This window comes from Oncorhynchus mykiss, chromosome 15 (assembly GCF_013265735.2).
Source record: "Oncorhynchus mykiss isolate Arlee chromosome 15, USDA_OmykA_1.1, whole genome shotgun sequence".
In the NCBI taxonomy this organism is placed as follows: domain Eukaryota; kingdom Metazoa; phylum Chordata; class Actinopteri; order Salmoniformes; family Salmonidae; genus Oncorhynchus; species Oncorhynchus mykiss.
The window spans coordinates 47217091-47234038 of NC_048579.1; the positions used below are offsets into that span (position 1 = coordinate 47217091).

The window sequence follows — 16948 nt, forward strand, 5'->3', positions numbered from 1 at the left end:
GCAGTTGCTTGCATGCCTGGGTTGGGGTGCCCGCAGCCTAGGTGAGTCATTTAAATAACAACGTGATGTTCATGTTTTCGTTGTGTGATATGGAGACATGAAACCCACTGGGTAGTTCGGGTGTTGAATATATACACTTCTTGTAATCTTATTTGATATTATGAACTGGGTGGTTCGAGCCCTGAATGCTGATTGGCTGACAGCCGTGGTATATCGGACCGTTTATCATAGGTATGACAAAACATGTATTTTTACTGCTCTAATTACGTTGGTAAGCCGTTTATAATAGCAATAAGGCCCAAGAGGGGGTGGTATATGGCCAATATACCATGGCTAGGGCTGTTCTTCTGCAAGACACAAAGCGGAGTGCATGAGTACAGCCCTTAGCCGTGGTATATTGAAGCATGATATTACAGTACATCCATGAATGTATACAAACAGTTTGGTCATATATAGCATTTATTTACACTTTTCTATTTACAGATCTTTGTTTCAAAATTCATTCTCTGTACACATATTTAAAAAAGAAAAGAAAATCACGATCACTCTCCACTGTATGAGATTCACACTTTCACATGTCTTAGTCAGAAGTCAGAAGGGAAAGAGGACCAGTCGTAGTTTGGCCAGAAACATTTGAACATCTCTGAAAAGAAACCGAGCAACAGTAAAATACAACCCCCCCCCAAAAAGGCTTTAGGAGGCAGACCCAAACATGTTAGGTCATGCCCCATGAGATGCTGACTGCAACGTCCAGTGTGTGTGTGTGTCCGAGGCCTCCAGCCAGCGGACGGACACCCGGTCACCACCGTAACCATGGCAACCCGGGGCTTTTGACTTTTACCGAAGGTGTGTGTAAGGGTTGTTCGGTACATCAAACCAAGTTGAAACACATAAGGACACCAGAGAAGGCAGCTGCTAGACTTACTGATGCGATTCTGTGGACTCATCGGTTGCGTCCCAAATGGCACCCTATTCCCTATATCGGGCACTACTTTGACCAGGGCCCATAGGGATCTGGTCAAAAGTAGTGCACTATATATGGAATAGGGTGCCATTTTGGATGCAGAAACTGTCATGGCTTAGCAAACAGAGTGTGAGAGCATCAACTGAATAAACGTTCTCGTTTCATTTGCAGAGCTTAAATTAAGGTAAAATAAATATCTATGATGATCATCTGCTATCTCTACATTAGGCACAACTTAATAGGCTCATGTAAACAGTATGTAAAAAAAAGACATTTGTTTCTTTTAAAGCTGATTCCAAATAATATATTTCGTACAAAAAAAGGGAAGAAAATGGACTTTTATCAAGTGCAGTTTTTAAAAAGTTTCTAATCAATGTGAGAATAGGAAATTGGGCCTGGAGCTGACATGGAGCGCAAAAACATTACCGACATGATCAAAAGAAGTTGAGGAGTTTCAAATACAGAGTATTTAAGCTGCCCCATCTATACATACACTCCCAACCCACATAAACACACACACCATTGAGGAGTTCATGCAACAATTATTGGTCTTCATCGTTACCTGGCAGGGTGTTTTTGACGATAAAAGTGGTACATAATATTATTTCAACGTCTAATTTACATCGTATATCCACCCTCTACACAAGGGGTATAACAACTCTTAACCCACGCGGGCCAGAGCCTGTTGGTTTTCTGTTCTACCTGATAATTAATTGCACCCACCTGTTGTCCCAGGATTAAATCAGTCCCTGATTAGAGGGGAACAATGAAAAATAGGAGTGGAACTGGGTTGAGTCCAGAGTTGTGTTTGAGGGCTCTACACCAGGTAAAAACAAACTAATGAAACTAATTTGGTACATCAAATAAAAACCCTAAGCAGTCAAATGAAGGCAAATGGAGAGCGTTAACATATTCCACCCTGACATCCACAGTCAGTGTTCCTGAATAGACTGAATAACTGAATGGGCCCTAGTTCTGGGCTATGATCAGTTACAAATTGTCGTAGTCCAGAAGTTTTTTTCTGACCACAAAACTCATGGTCCTACTTCTGGGTTTTGAGAAGTATTTTTTTAACCCTTTGTACACGCATGGAAATTTGACTATGGATACGGCTAACGTGAAAGGTTTCTTAGAGAAGAAATATGAAAAGCATATGCATAACCATGGTAGCAGTTGAAAGGGAACAGGAGATTATGGGAAAATGATTACACTTGATTTGATGTGCATTCTACATTTACTGTACTTTCGCTGCATTTGTTGATAAAATCCGAAAATACTCTGGATATATTCAGTAACATAAGTACATTCCTGGAAAATGTGTGGTAGGTGCAACACAAAACAAAAAAAAAAGGACAAGGGTTTGAGTGAGAGGACTAACTGGTGTCTCCTTGTGGCCATGTACCTCTTCAAAGTGTGCATAGTTCCCTAGGTTATTTCAAAGCACTTTAATGACTCAAAGAAGAGTCTTCAACTATAAAGGTGCCTTTCATGAGCTCTCCTAGCTGTGCCGTTGAGAAACTAGCACAAATACACTTGTGTTTGGTTTGTTTGGAACACAACCCTGCATCCCCATCATCACACAATTACTATTGTTGTTAACGCAATCCAAAAACGGTCCATTTATAAATTGCAATCTGGGTCAGGTGGGCGTCATTTAAAAGCTTGTTCTATTGCCAAAATGACTAGCTAAGTTATAAAATACGATGTTACTTGCTTTCAGAATGCAATGTATAATCCTGGTGCACATAGAACGGAGTCTTGAGTGCATTCAGGTGCGTGTGCCGCGGCAAATTTTCTTCACAACAGACAAATATTAGGCTCGTTCGGTTCAGAACAAGCCAGAGTATGACGCCACATCATCTTGTAACTGTATATCAAACATAGTGATCAGAGATGTTGACACTGTGTATGACATTAGTTTTATGATATGGAAGTGTGAAGTGCACATTTGGACTCACGGGTGTTTGGCAAGATCATGACATTAAAGCGGTATTTCTCATCTTTCAAAATGTACAGCAATTCCCTCACTCAAGACAACAAAAAAAAAAAGTATATATTTTGGGGTTTTTATTTTACCAGGTAAATTGACTGAAAACACATTCACAACAAGGTCGCGCGAGGTGCTCAAGTTCAGAATGTCCGTCAGTCAAAAACCATAGTGCTGACATGTTACTGTACAGCCACTGCATTACAATTTAGTTGTTTAATTGTGCCCAAATCTGCCATTACCAACCCGTATACATACAGGTACAAGTTTTCTGGCTACGTGACCACACTAGGAAATCTCCTGGCCTAAAAGGTGACTGCTCACCACTGCACTGTGCAGCACCAATTAGGTAGTGAGTCCTAGGTTCAGAGATGATCGTACGTCAGGCAGAGTCACGCGATACTCGTCCCTCCCTCAGCCAACCGACAAATATTCCATATCTTACATAATATAGTTCAGAGAGTGTTGTTAGACATCATTAGATCCAGCCCTGCGGACCATGTCAGAGTCAGAACGAAATCATTCATAACAATAAGATACTTCCTGATCTAATTATTCACTTTTAAGTGAATGTGTTTCTGTTTTGAACTAAAACCTACTTGTCTCTGGGGGATTGACTGCTTGTTTTGAACTGAAAGCACGGACACGAAAAAAAGAGCTCGATGCCAGCTAGGAATGACTAGAATGATGACATGTGTCCTCAGTTTCCTTAGGAATTAAAAGTGACATATCAACCAAGTACAAAAGACCTCTCTCTTACCCCCCCCCCCCACACACTCACACAAACAAGGTTCGTTCAGACAATTCATTCATTAGGTCTCGGGACATGTTGCGCCTGCTGTGGAGATCCACTCAATGTGACTGGGCCTCTAGGAGAAGGTCTGAGTTCCTTGGGGACGGTGGGCAGTCACGGACAAACAGTACAGGACAGTCTAGAACAGTCAGTCATCCATGGGTCTGCAGCTAGATCTCCACTACCACACTGACTGGAGGTCTGTTCTGGTTGGGGTCTACTTCGATGGGACAGGCATTGATGTTGTTGGAGTGTTGCACAAATGTAATTTCATGGTTAAGAACAAAGAGAAGAGGAGTCAAGAAGAACAGTCGGTTAGAACGGTACACACAGACCAAGAAGCAATGGCTTCCCAAATGGCCCCCTATTCCCTACATAGTGCTCTACTTGGGGCTCTGGTCAAAAATAATGCATTTTGTAGAGGATAGGGTGCCATTTGTGATGCAAACGTTTTTGTTTTCATCTACGAGTAGCAACGGTTGTGGACTGCAGAGGGACAAGAAAGTCAAGGAGGGGTTCCATCCATCCATCTGTCCGCCAGGGGGCCTCTGTCAGGGGTTCAAGTAGCTAGCTGTCAGGGGCCCACACTCATCTCTTGTAGTGGTTGGGGGCGTCAGCGAAGGCAAACTTCAGCCTGTAGGCCTCAGCCAGGAGCACGCTGACCTCCTCGTTGCCCCAGTGCATGGTGGGTAGGTTCTGCAGCAGAATCATCAGACCCTGTGGGACAGAGAAAGAAACAACAAAAGGATTTAGTGGCGATGAAGGTAGAGGTAGAGAGAGGTAGAGGTAGAGAGGGGTAGCGGTAGAGAGAGAGAGAGAAAGAAGTAGAGAGCGGCAGAGAGAGAGAGAGCGAGGAGTGCAGTTAGACACAGACAAATTGATATGGCCAGAGAGAGAAAGACAGCGAGAACCAAGTGAGAGGAGAAGGGCACACCACTCTTTGAACATTACAGTGAGTGAATGTGAAGGTGTCGCCAGGGGCAACAGTAGTGAGAGGAGCTGGGAGGCTGTCTCAGTAAGGAGCGCCTCACACACACCGCCTGCTTTATAACACCAACCAGTGAAGCAGAAGCACCATCACAGAACACACATACACTTTTAATCAGCGAGTAATTCTATTTAACAATCCGTCGCGTGTCGTTTCGTTCTGAACAGAAGCACTGTGTTTTTCCTTCCGTTCCACTGTTACGACCAGCATAATAAAGTTCTGAACCGGTTTGAACCAGAAAGTAGTACTGGTTATATGGTTCATTTCTGTTCCTTTTTACTTTACATTTAGCTCATTAAATGACTCCACCAATCAGTGCAGATAGAGCAGCTTTCTATGGACCGGGCAAGCTAGTTGTTTGTATGCTTGATAGGCAGAGAAGTGTAGGGCGCGACTGAAATGTTGCGGGGTGGGGAGAGTACAAGAGAGAGGGCCTTGGCTTAAAGCTCCGGGCATCATGATAAGACGTGCATTATAATGCGTTCAGGATATTAGTAAGCCTATCATTACTTCACTGAGTCAAATAATTATATCCCAGGAAGATACCTAGCTACGGAGAAGCGGCTAATATACGGAGGAACTTTGAACGTCAGAAAAGTTGGCTCAATGCCGAGGCTAGCTAACAAGCTTGTGTGTGCAGCGGCAGCAGAATTCAAATCACATCGTTCCTTATTGTTGTTAATAAATCCAATGTGAAACGTGATGATCATAGTATCCTTAAATAGCCTAGAAAACTAGCTGGCAGGAAGACACAGGAAAGAGAAGTTTCTGAGTGACAGAGTGAGTTGCTTTGCATGGGCGCTTTGATGGCATTTTTTTCGCTTGAAACGTAAAATAATGTTATTAACCAGTTCCCATGATTTGGATATGAAGCGCAAAAATGCTAATATAGGTACCACTGACTTGCATTGGATTTGTGCCATAAACGCTAAAAAGTTAGCATTTGAAACAGTGGCCAGGTAAACAAAACCAAAGCATGGGTTGCTGTCATACCTGGTCGAGACAAAAAAACGACATGTATTTTGTAATTTAGGTGAACTATCCCTTTAACAATTAGGGCGGGGGGGGGGGGGGGTCTTAAAAAAATGATCACCTAATAGCAGAACAGCACCATGGGTCAGAACCTGGTATTATCAGGATGACTAACTTCTCTGAACAGGAAAAAAAAAAAAAAAAAAAAACAGGATGAAGAAACAACATTCTGACCCACAACTCCATACTAATTTGGCGGTAGCCTAGTGGTTCGAGCTTTGGGCCAGTTACCGAAAATCTGTCGTTCTGCCCCTGAACAAGGCAGTTAACCCACTGTTCCTAGACCGTGATTGTGAATAACCGACTTGCCTACTAGTTAAATAAAAATAATGTTAAACAGAGAACTGATCATGTATACACGTTGTTGGGGTTGGATTGGCGTGGGGTGTGTGGGTCCGTTGATGTCCTTTGACCTCTTCGGATACCTCATTGTTAAAAAAATTTTTTGGGGGGGGGGGTACAAATCGGACGTTAGGTACTACAATCATTGAATATTATGTCAATCCTATAAATTAAAACAGCCAATTTGTGTGCAATCAATCATAATTATGTTGCAGGAGTGCTTATTATTTGTTTCTAAACCACAGAAAGCATTTCAGATCAACCTGAGGTGGTCGGTGTCACGGCTTTCTGAAATGACATGGAACGACAAGAGACAGAAGTAAAAAATAAAAAAAAGCCTTATGGAGTTACAGTTAGCCCCAGCCGAGCCCCTGCCAGACCCCCCCACTAGATTGATGCATTAGTGTGTGTTAGTGGGGCTGGGACGGCAGGACCTCCATCTCCAGCCTAATAAAGCCCTCTGACTGGGGCCTGATGAGGGGGGAATGAATCTGGTTAACACTTCCTGCAGTAGCAGAGACAGGCCCGGCCTGGGGTGACAGTGACACTTGCGCAAAATGCTTTCCCTACCATTGCACTGTGTAGCTGCCTACTTTGGTTCGTCCAGGCTAGTTCTTTTCCCACTCCACACAGTTGTTTGAAATAAGACGGCTGTGTGTACATGTCTCTCTGTGCATAGGAGTGTGCGCGTACCTGCTTGCTTATGTGTCTGTCTCACATGTTCACAACTCCACCAGCGCTAAACACTGACTGACAGAGAAGGATAAAAAAAAAAAAAAAAAAATTCTGACGCTCATTTGAATATCTGACAACACACCGCAGGTTGCATACAAATCGCATGTCCCAATAGTTTCGGAGCTATCTGAACATTCGCAATAACATCTGCTAAATGTGATTTCCCCGTGTTAAGTTCATGTTCACATTTGTGTGTGCATTTGTGTGTTTATGCGTGCGTGTGTGTTCATGCGTGCGTGTGTTCATGCGTGCGTGTGTGTTTATGTGTGTGCATGCGTGCGTGTGTGTTTATGTGTGTGCATGCGTGCGTGTGTGTTTATGTGTGTGCATGCGTGCGTGTGTGTTTATGTGTGTGCATGCGTGCGTGTGTGTTTATGTGTGTGCATGCGTGCGTGTGTGTTTATGTGTGTGCATGCGTGCGTGTGTGTTTATGTGTGTGCATGCGTGCGTGTGTGTTTATGTGTGTGCATGCGTGCGTGTGTGTTTATGTGTGTGCATGCGTGCGTGTGTGTTTATGTGTGTGCATGCGTGCGTGTGTGTTTATGTGTGTGCATGCGTGCGTGTGTGTTTATGTGTGTGCATGCGTGCGTGTGTGTTTATGTGTGTGCATGCGTGCGTGTGTATTTATGTGTGTGCATGCGTGCGTGTGTGTTTATGTGTGTGCATGCGTGCGTGTGTGTTTATGTGTGTGCATGCGTGCGTGTGTGTTTATGTGTGTGCATGCGTGCGTGTGTGTTTATGTGTGTGCATGCGTGCGTGTGTGTTTATGTGTGTGCATGCGTGCGTGGCCAGCAGAATCGAACATGCATGCATAAATGTGTTCTCTCCCACTATTCTTCCATCAACTCACTTGACATGTGCCACTGGGCAAGGTTACACTATACTGTACAAACATATAGCTGAACTGAGATGGAAGGGGCGGCAGGTAGCCTAGTGGTTAGAGCTTTGGACAAGTAACCGAAAGGTTGCAAGATCGAATACCCGAGCTGACAAGGTAAAAATCTGTCGTTCTGCCCCTGAACAAGGCAGTTAACCCACTGTTCCTAGGTATTAATTGAAAATAAGAATTTGTTCTTAACTGACTTAACAAGGTAAAAAAAAATAAAAAAAAAAATGAAATAGAATGAGATAAGCAAATTATTTGTAGACTGGAAGACAGTTTGTTAAGATCTATATGTCTTGTTCCTACGATTTTTTAATTACTATTAATCCCCATCCTTACAGACGGTAAATAATTGGAAATTAATTATTTTATTTATTGCAATTCCCCCACTCTTGCAAATAACAAATCTGTTTCTGTTCCAGGGTTGTTGTTGTTTGAGATCAAAACGGGTCTGTGGTAGGGACGTGGCAATGGGCTCGGTCGGCCCGTTGGCGAGGCTAAATATTTGAGAACATTTTAGAGGCCCCCATCTTGGTTGTGTGGAGACAATTATAATATTTATGCCTGAGACGGTTTCTGACAGTTTGTGCAAACTCAGTTTCATCACTTTTCTGGGTTGCTGGTCTCAGACAATTATGTAGGTGAAGAAGCCTGATGTGAAGGTCCTGGGCTGGCGTGATTACACTTGGTCTGCGATTGTGAGGCCGGTTGGACATACTGCCAAATTCTCTAAAATGACGTTGGAGGCAGCTTAAGGTAGAGAAATTAACATTAAATTATCTGGCAACCGCTCTGGTGGACAAACCTGCAGCCGAACATATATGGACGTATATGGACCGTGCTGTTTAATCAGCTTCTTGCTATGCCTAAACCTGTCAGGTGGATGGATTATCTTGGCAAAGGAGAACTGCTCACTAACATGGATATAAAGAAATTTATGCATGTCATTTGAGAGAAATAAACTTTTTGTCTGTATGGAACATTTCTGGGATCTTATATTTCAGCTCATGAAACATGGGACCAACACTTTCCATGTTTCATTTATATTTTTGTTCAGTATATAATTAGTGGATTTGGCTATTTCAGCCACACCCGTTGCTGACAGCTGAACAAAATCGTGAAAACAGCCATGCAATCTCCATAGTCAAACATTGGCAGTAGAATGGCCCGTAAAGTAGAGCTCAGTGACTTCCAACGTGTAACACCTTTCCAACAAGTCAGTTCGTCAAATTTCGGCCTTGCTAGAGCTGCCCCGGTCAACTGTAAGTGCTGTCATTCTGAAGCGGAAACGTCTAGGAGCAACAACGCCCTGCTGCGAAGTGGTAGGCCACACAAGCTCACGGAATGGGACCGAGCTAAAGCGCGTGTCCTCAGTTGCAAGACCCACTACCGTGTTTTAAACTGCCTCTGGAAGCAACATCAGCACAATAACTGTTCGTTGGGAGCTTCATGAAATGGGTTTCCATAGCAGAGCAGCCGCACACAAGCCTAATACCATCATGCTCAATGCCAAGCGTTGGCTGGAGTGGTGTAAAGATCTCCACCATTGGACTCAGTGGAAATGCGTTCTCTGGAGTGATGGGATCACGTTTCACCATCTGGCAGTCCGATGGGCGAATCTGGGTTTGGCCGATGCCAGGAAAACTCTACCTGCCCAAATGCATAGTGCCAATTGTAAAGTTTGGATGAGGAGGAATAATGGTCTGGGGCTGTTTTTCATGGTTCGGGCTCACCCTTAGCTCCAGTGAAGGGAAATCTTAACGCTACAGCATATAATGACATTCTAGACAGTTCTGTGCTTCCAACTTTGTGGCAACAGTTGGGGAAGCCCCTTTCCTGTTTCAGCATGACAATGCCCCCGTGCACAAAGCAAGGTCCATACAGAAATTATTTGTCGAGATTGGATTTGAAGAACTTGAGTGACCTGCACAAAGCCCTGACCTCAACCCCATCGAACACCTTTGAGATGAACTGCAATGCCGACTGCGAGCCAGGCCCTAATTGCCGAACATCAGTGCCCAACCTCACTAATGCTCGTGGCTGAAAGGAAGCAAGTCCCCGCAGCAATGTTCCAACATCTAGTGGACAGCCTTCCCAGAAGAGGCTGTTATAGCAGCAAAGAGGTGAACAACTCCATATTAATGCCTATGATTTTGGAATGAGACATTCGACGAGCGGGCATCCACATACGTTTGTAGTGTACGTGGGAGCATTTGAATGGACAAGGCCATGTTGTTTGTTGACTAGTTTAGTCAGAGGCACAGTGTTAGCTTCACTGTCAAACATCTTAGAAACGCAAATGTGAGAAAGCTGGATATGGCGGTCGAGCACAGTGTAAAGTGCTGCATATAATGGTACATAATGGAGTATATGGACCTCCAGAGGACATTCTATGGGACAACTCATAGGTATTCAGTGTCCTACCCAATGTATAGAATAAGCTAGTAGTCAAACCCACCTCCCCGGTGACTGGCTGGTGAGAGTCCTTCATTCATGACTTAAACATTCTAATGACCAGCTGTTGGCTATCATTGATATTCCGCTAATGAGCTTAATATACCTTAATTACACACATCTCACAGGCTGCTGCAGAAATCACTTTACTAACACAGGTAGGGGGCACTTCAGAATGAAGGGGGGGGGGGGGGGGGCGTACAACGTGTGTGTCTAATGTCTGATTGAGTCACATTGATAACGGCATCAAAAGAGGCCCCTCAGAACATCGGAACAATTAACAGCCTCTCTAAAGAAGCAAGGCCAGCGGCAGAAATGCACATGGTTTAGAAAAGGACGGGTCCATGTGCTAAAGCATCCTCTTTAGGAATTAGAAGGCCTTTCAAGTCGACCACTTACGCAAAGTACAGTTCCAAGCACCTGCACAAAAAAGGTAAACCCCACACCCATCGACTCAATTGTACACTGAATAGGACATTCCTGGATGGTGCTCAGATTGCATTAAGTCAAATGAAAAGCCTGGTACTTCTCAAGAGGACTCTGCGGTCTTTTCTCCCCACAGAGTTAACGAGAGATCAAAGTGGATAGATAGAGGGTGGACTGTGTGCGCTTAGTGTGTGTGACAGTGCTTCTTGGGGATAGTAATGGACTAACACATTATGGAAGATTTTAGCTCTGGTTTAACCGAGATGAAGGCACAAGCAGAGACACAGCCACAGACCCAGAGGAAACCTCACAGACCCAGTAGAGATGAATTCACAACCCTGTTTCTCCAAATCTGTCCTCGAGTCCATTAAATCACCTCCTAAGATAGATGCTCTCGCTGCTTTCTGTTTGGCTCTAAGACAATAGCGACATGTATTTATTCCTCCTCTCTGAAATCACTGTATTAAGGCGGCGACTATGGTTACTGAGTCCTGTCCGTATCGCAGGCGGCACACAGCGAAGCGGGGGACAGAAAGAAGCAGCTTAATTATTTAGCTGTGCTTTTGGCTCACTGCGGTGGGTCTGGGCCGAGCCAGACACACAGACACAGCGATAAACTGCAGGTCTCGAATGACAGTCTGGCAGCAAGGCAGAGCGCCGCACCACAGGCCACTATTGTGGGGAGTGATAACTACTTTTAGGAGATTTGTGAGTAAGGATGAAAAAAAATAATCGACTTAGCCCCCTCGTCATGGCGCCCTGGTGTGGTGTTTATTGATCACTGATGGAGAACGCAGGGGCAGTCACTATCACACTGCAACGAAGTCTCAACCCTTCCACTGTAGATCACTGATGGAGAACGCAGGGGCAGTCACTATCACACTGCAACGAAGTCTCAACCCTTCCACTGTAGATCACTGATGGAGAACGCAGGGGCAGTCACTATCACACTGCAACGAAGTCTCAACCCTTCCACTGTAGATCACTGATGGAGAACGCAGGGGCAGTCACTATCACACTGCAACAAAGTCTCAACCCTTCCACTGTAGATCACCGATGGAGAACGCAGGGGCAGTCACTATCACACTGCAACGAAGTCTCAACCCTTCCACTGTAGATCACCGATGGAGAACGCAGGGGCAGTCACTATCACACTGCAACGAAGTCTCAACCCTTCCACTGTAGATCACTGATGGAGAACGCAGGGGCAGGCACTATCATACTGCAAAGAAGTCTCAACCCATCTACTGTGTACTGCGCTTGCACGCACCAACGCAGACACAACCAACTAAACACCACAGACGGAAGATTGATTACGGGTGACTTAACCAACAGTTCTGTTCATCAGGAGGTCCTGGGTATTGTGGGTAACATACACGAAGGGCCACACAATTTAGCAGGAGAGAGCGAGAGAGCGATGCAGGGGGGAGAGAGAGCGATGCAGGGGGGGAGAGAGCGCGATGCAGGGGGGGGAGAGAGCACGATGCAGGGGGGGAGAGAGCGCGATGCAGGGGGGGGAGGGAGCGCGATGCAGGGGGGGGGGGGGGGGGGGGGCGCGATGCAGGGGGGGGAGAGCGCGCGATGCAGGGGGGGGGAGAGTGCGCGATGCAGGGGGGGGGAGAGTGCGCGATGCAGGGGGGGGAGAGTGAGCGCGATGCAGGGGGGGAGAGTGAGCGCGATGCAGGGGGGGGGAGAGTGAGCGCGATGCAGGGGGGGGGGGGAGTGAGCGCGATGCAGGGGGGGAGAGTGAGCGCGATGCAGGGGGGGAGAGTGAGCGCGATGCAGGGGGGGAGAGTGAGCGCGATGCAGGGGGGGGAGAGTGAGCGCGATGCAGGGGGGGGAGAGTGAGCGCGATGCAGGGGGGGAGAGTGAGCGCGATGCAGGGGGGGGAGAGTGAGCGCGATGCAGGGGGGGGAGAGTGAGCGCGATGCAGGGGGGGGAGCGTGAGCGCGATGCAGGGGGGGGGAGAGTGAGCGCGATGCAGGGGGGGGAGAGTGAGCGCGATGCAGGGGGGGAGAGAGCGATGCAGGGGGGGAGAGAGAGCGATGCAGGGGGGGAGAGAGAGCGATGCAGGGGGGGAGAGAGAGCGATGCAGGGGGGGAGAGAGAGCGATGCAGGGGGGGAGAGAGAGCGATGCAGGGGGGGAGAGAGAGCGATGCAGGGGGGGAGAGAGAGCGATGCAGGGGGGGAGAGAGAGCGATGCAGGGTGGAGAGAGATGCAGGGAGAGAGAGAGCGATGCAGGGAGAGAGAGAGAGCGATGCAGGGGGAGAGAGAGAGAGAGAGCGATGCAGGGGGAGAGAGAGAGAGAGAGCGATGCAGGGGGAGAGAGCGAGAGAGCGATGCAGGGGGAGAGAGCGAGAGAGCGATGCAGGGGGAGAGAGCGAGAACGATGCAGGGGGAGAGAGCGAGAACGATGCAGGGGGAGAGAGCGAGAACGATGCAGGGGGAGAGAGCGAGAACGATGCCGGGAGAGAGAGAGTGATGCAGGGGGAGAGAGAGAGTGATGCAGGGGGAGAGAGAGAGTGATGCAGGGGGAGAGAGAGAGAGATGCAGGGGGAGAGAGAGAGTGATGCAGGGGGAGAGAGAGAGTGATGCAGGGAGAGTGTGTATACATTTACATCCACAGTATTGTGTTTTTTCTTTTGTTTTCCCCCCTACATTATTCCTTTCAGTAAATGCCTCTGTTGAGTGGATTCATACGGCCCATGTGAGAAAGTCCATTAACAGAGTGTATTAAAACCAATTTACATGGGAGGTCCTGCCTCTAGCTCTCTACCTTCCTCTCTCGCTCCTTTTCTCTACACCTCTATTTGTCTCTCTCTCCCTCCGTGTGTGTGTGTGCGTGCACGTGCTACAACTACACCAAATCACTCTCGCGTGGTGATTCATCAAGCTACATGCAGTTTAAATGAGTCTCCACTCACAGCCCAAGTTTGGACAAAATTACAAGTTCTTCTGATGAACGGCGAGGGCATTGTATTAATCAGGCAGAAGTTTACACTTTCTCATCTCTCAGCGTAATAGACTCAAGGCCATAACTCACAATTTGTTTGTAATTTTTTGCAATTGATTGAATGTCGGCTTTTGTATGTGTACAAATACACCCCCAAAAATGGCATCATTTCCATAATTTCTTTTGGGAGTAGAGATTGATGAGTGGAGCACGTCGGATGCTTGTCATTTAGCTTCTAGCTGTTGTGAGTTATGGCATGGAGTCTATTAAGACCTCTACACTGAGAGATGAGAAGGTGTAAACTTCTGTCTGATTAAGATACATGTCTGTCCTGGTAGTTGTGATCGAACAGATTGGGAGTGTGACTGCCTCATATGTTGCTGCCATCACAAGCATATCCCACAATGCTTGACAATAGGATACAGAGACTGAAGTAGCACTGGCTTTTCTAAACCATCCGGAGAGAGTATACACAGGATATACATATTGAAATGCCTCTGGGATTTCGATACCATGGTCAGAGTACACTCAAAAGGATATACAGAAATGAAAGTAGCATTGGCATTTCTATACCATCCAGGGTATGTACACTCAATAGGATTTACAGAGATGAATATTGCATTGACATGTCTATACCATCCATAGAGTAAACAGTGCCTTCAGAAAGTAGTGATACCGCTTTACTTTGTACAAATTTTGTCGTGTCAAAATGGATTAAATATATTTTTTCCCCCCTCACCCATCTACACACAATACCCCATAATGACAAAGTAATTATGTGTTTTTAGAAATGTTTGCAAATGTACAGTGGCGTAAAGTACTTAATTAAAAACACTTTAAAGTACTACTTAAGGAGTTTTTGGAGATATCTGTACTTTACAATTTATATTTTTGTTAACTTCTACCTTTACTTCATTATATTCCAAAAGGCAACTATGTACTTTTTACTCCATACATTTTCCCCGACACTCAAAGGTACTTGTTATATTTTGAATGGCTAGCATGACAGGAAAATAGTCCAATTCATGCATGTATCAAGAGAACATCCCTCGTCATCCCTAATGCCTCTGATCTGACGGACTCACTAAACCCAAATGCTTTGTTTGAAAAATTATGTCTATGTTGGAGTGTGCCCCTGGTTACCCATAAATAACAAAAAACTAGAAAATGGTGCCATCTGGTTTGCTTAATACAGGGAATTTGAAATTATTTATTATTTTGCTTTCAATAGTTAAGTATATTTTAGCAATTACATTTACTTTTGATACTTTAGTATATTTAAAAACAAATACTTAGAGTTTTAATCAAGTACTATTTTACTGGGTGATTCACTTTTACTTGAGTAAAAGTTAAGATACCTTTAATAGAAAATGACTCAAGTATGACAAATTGGGTACTTTTTGAAATATAGAAATATCTCACTTACATAATCATTCCCAAACCTGAGTCAGTACATGTTATAATCCCCTTTGGCAGCGATTACAGTTGTGAGTCTTTTTGGGTAAGTCTCTAAGAGGTTGCACACCTGGATTGTACAATATTTGCACATTATTATTTCAATTCTTCAAGCTCTGTCAAGTTGGTTGTTGATCATTGCTAGACGGACATTCTCAAGTCTTGCCATAGATTTTGAGGCCAATTTAAGTCAAAACTGTAACTAGGCCACTCCGGACCATTGAATGTCGTCTTGGAAAGTAACTGCAGTGTACATTTGGCCCTATATTTTAGGATATTGTCCTGCTGAAAGGTGAATTTGTCTCCCAGTGGCTGTTAGAAAGCAGACTGAGCCAGGTTTTCCTCCAGGATTTTGCCTGTGCTTAGCTCTATTACGTTTATTTTCAGCAACAACAAAATGTTATGCCTTGCCGATGACAAGCATACCCATAACAAGAAGCAGCCACCACCATGTTTGAAAATATGAAGAGTGGTACTCAGTGATGTGTTCGGCTGGATTTGCACCAAACATAACGCTTTGTATTCCGGACATAAATAATAAAACCTGAACTTAGAGGTTTGCCTTAACAAAGGGGTTGAACACTTATTAGCTCAAGCCATTGAGATTTTCATTCATTTGTAAACATTTTAAAAAAAGAAAAAATAATTGCACTGACATTGAGGTATTTTATGTAGGCCAGTGACACAAAATCTCTATTTAATACTTTCTGAAGGCACTGTATACACTCAAAAGTATAAGCCTACAGACATTGAAGTAGCACTGATATTTCTATAGTATAGATTTATACACAGTACACACTTTTCCACCCTCTTATAATAATAGAGTCAAAGCAAATGCATTCAAAGTGGACATTTAATCAGTAGAAAAGCAGCTGACATTTAAAGAGTTCCACTTCCGTCTGACAGACATTTAATTGCGTTAAAGCCGTCTGTGTAACTCCTTTCTCTCTCGGCTAGGAGTGTGTGTGTGTGTGTGTATGAGCCCACATCTGTCACATCAGAAACACACAATGACATAGTGATCTTCGATTTACACCAAACTAATAGCTTTGTGTATACATCCCAGTCAGGCTGAAATTAACTTTCCAAATGACGTTCCCAGCATTTATTCAATACCAGATAGTAATGAAATCACAGAGAAAAGGCATGGTGTCTGTATCGAAGCCATTGCTATTCATGCTACATGAAACATTTGGCCCTCATTTAAATTTGATGAATTCTAGGAAAGAAACACAAGCTCTCCACTCTTCTGTCCCCTTGACCTTCCGTCACTAGCTGACTGGTCCAAATGGAAAGGCACCATTGAGTATAATTTGATATGATAGCCTTGACATCATCTTTACGAATACAGCTACAGGCCAGAGGGTTGGACAGATCAAGAGTTCTAGCATAGCGCTACGGTGAGCCAGTTAGAGCCAAAGTCTTAGTCAATGTTTTTGGAGTATCTAGGGGTATGGTGGTAATGTAGAATGGCAGTGAGTGCTTCAGCCTTCTGAAAACAGCACCGCAGGCACTCTGCAATTCTTCCAGAGCCCTGAACAACAGTGTGTGTGTGTGTGTGTGTGTGTGTGTGTGAGAGACGTAAAGGCAGAGTTTGTGCATGTGTGAGAAAGCAACAGTGAGAGAGAGGGGGGGTTGGGAGAGAGAGAAGTAGAGGTGGTGTGTGTGTGTGTGAGCGAGAGAGAGAGTTGGTGTTGGTGCCAAGTAAGCTATTGAGGCAGACAGAGATGCCAGTTACAGTCGCAGCGGTTCCCAACCACCTGAGGTGGATCAGTAGAGAGAACATTTTCAAAGAACATTCTGCCTGCTAGTTTCCAGTTAGTCATTTACCTGCTTAACCAATCAAACAAGCATGAGCTCTCTTCTCATTTATTTACTTACAAAATGATTATTTTCTCAGCGTATCATTACACTGCCTATTAGGCGACTGGGAGG

General features: G+C 45.0%; 1 protein-coding gene across 4 annotated transcripts in view; it reads right to left on the reverse strand.

Annotated features, from left to right (window-relative positions):
* Positions 1-441: 441 nt before the first annotated feature.
* tbc1d22a (TBC1 domain family, member 22a) overlaps positions 442-16948 on the reverse strand; it is a 187473-nt gene continuing 170966 nt past the window's right edge. For all 4 annotated transcript variants that reach the window (XM_036944449.1, XM_021563377.2, XM_021563374.2 and 1 more), the window contains one exon: positions 442-4461. In XM_036944449.1, coding sequence (XP_036800344.1) covers positions 4333-4461 — 129 coding nt within the window. In that variant the 3' untranslated portion in view covers positions 442-4332. The remainder of the gene's footprint in view (positions 4462-16948) is intronic.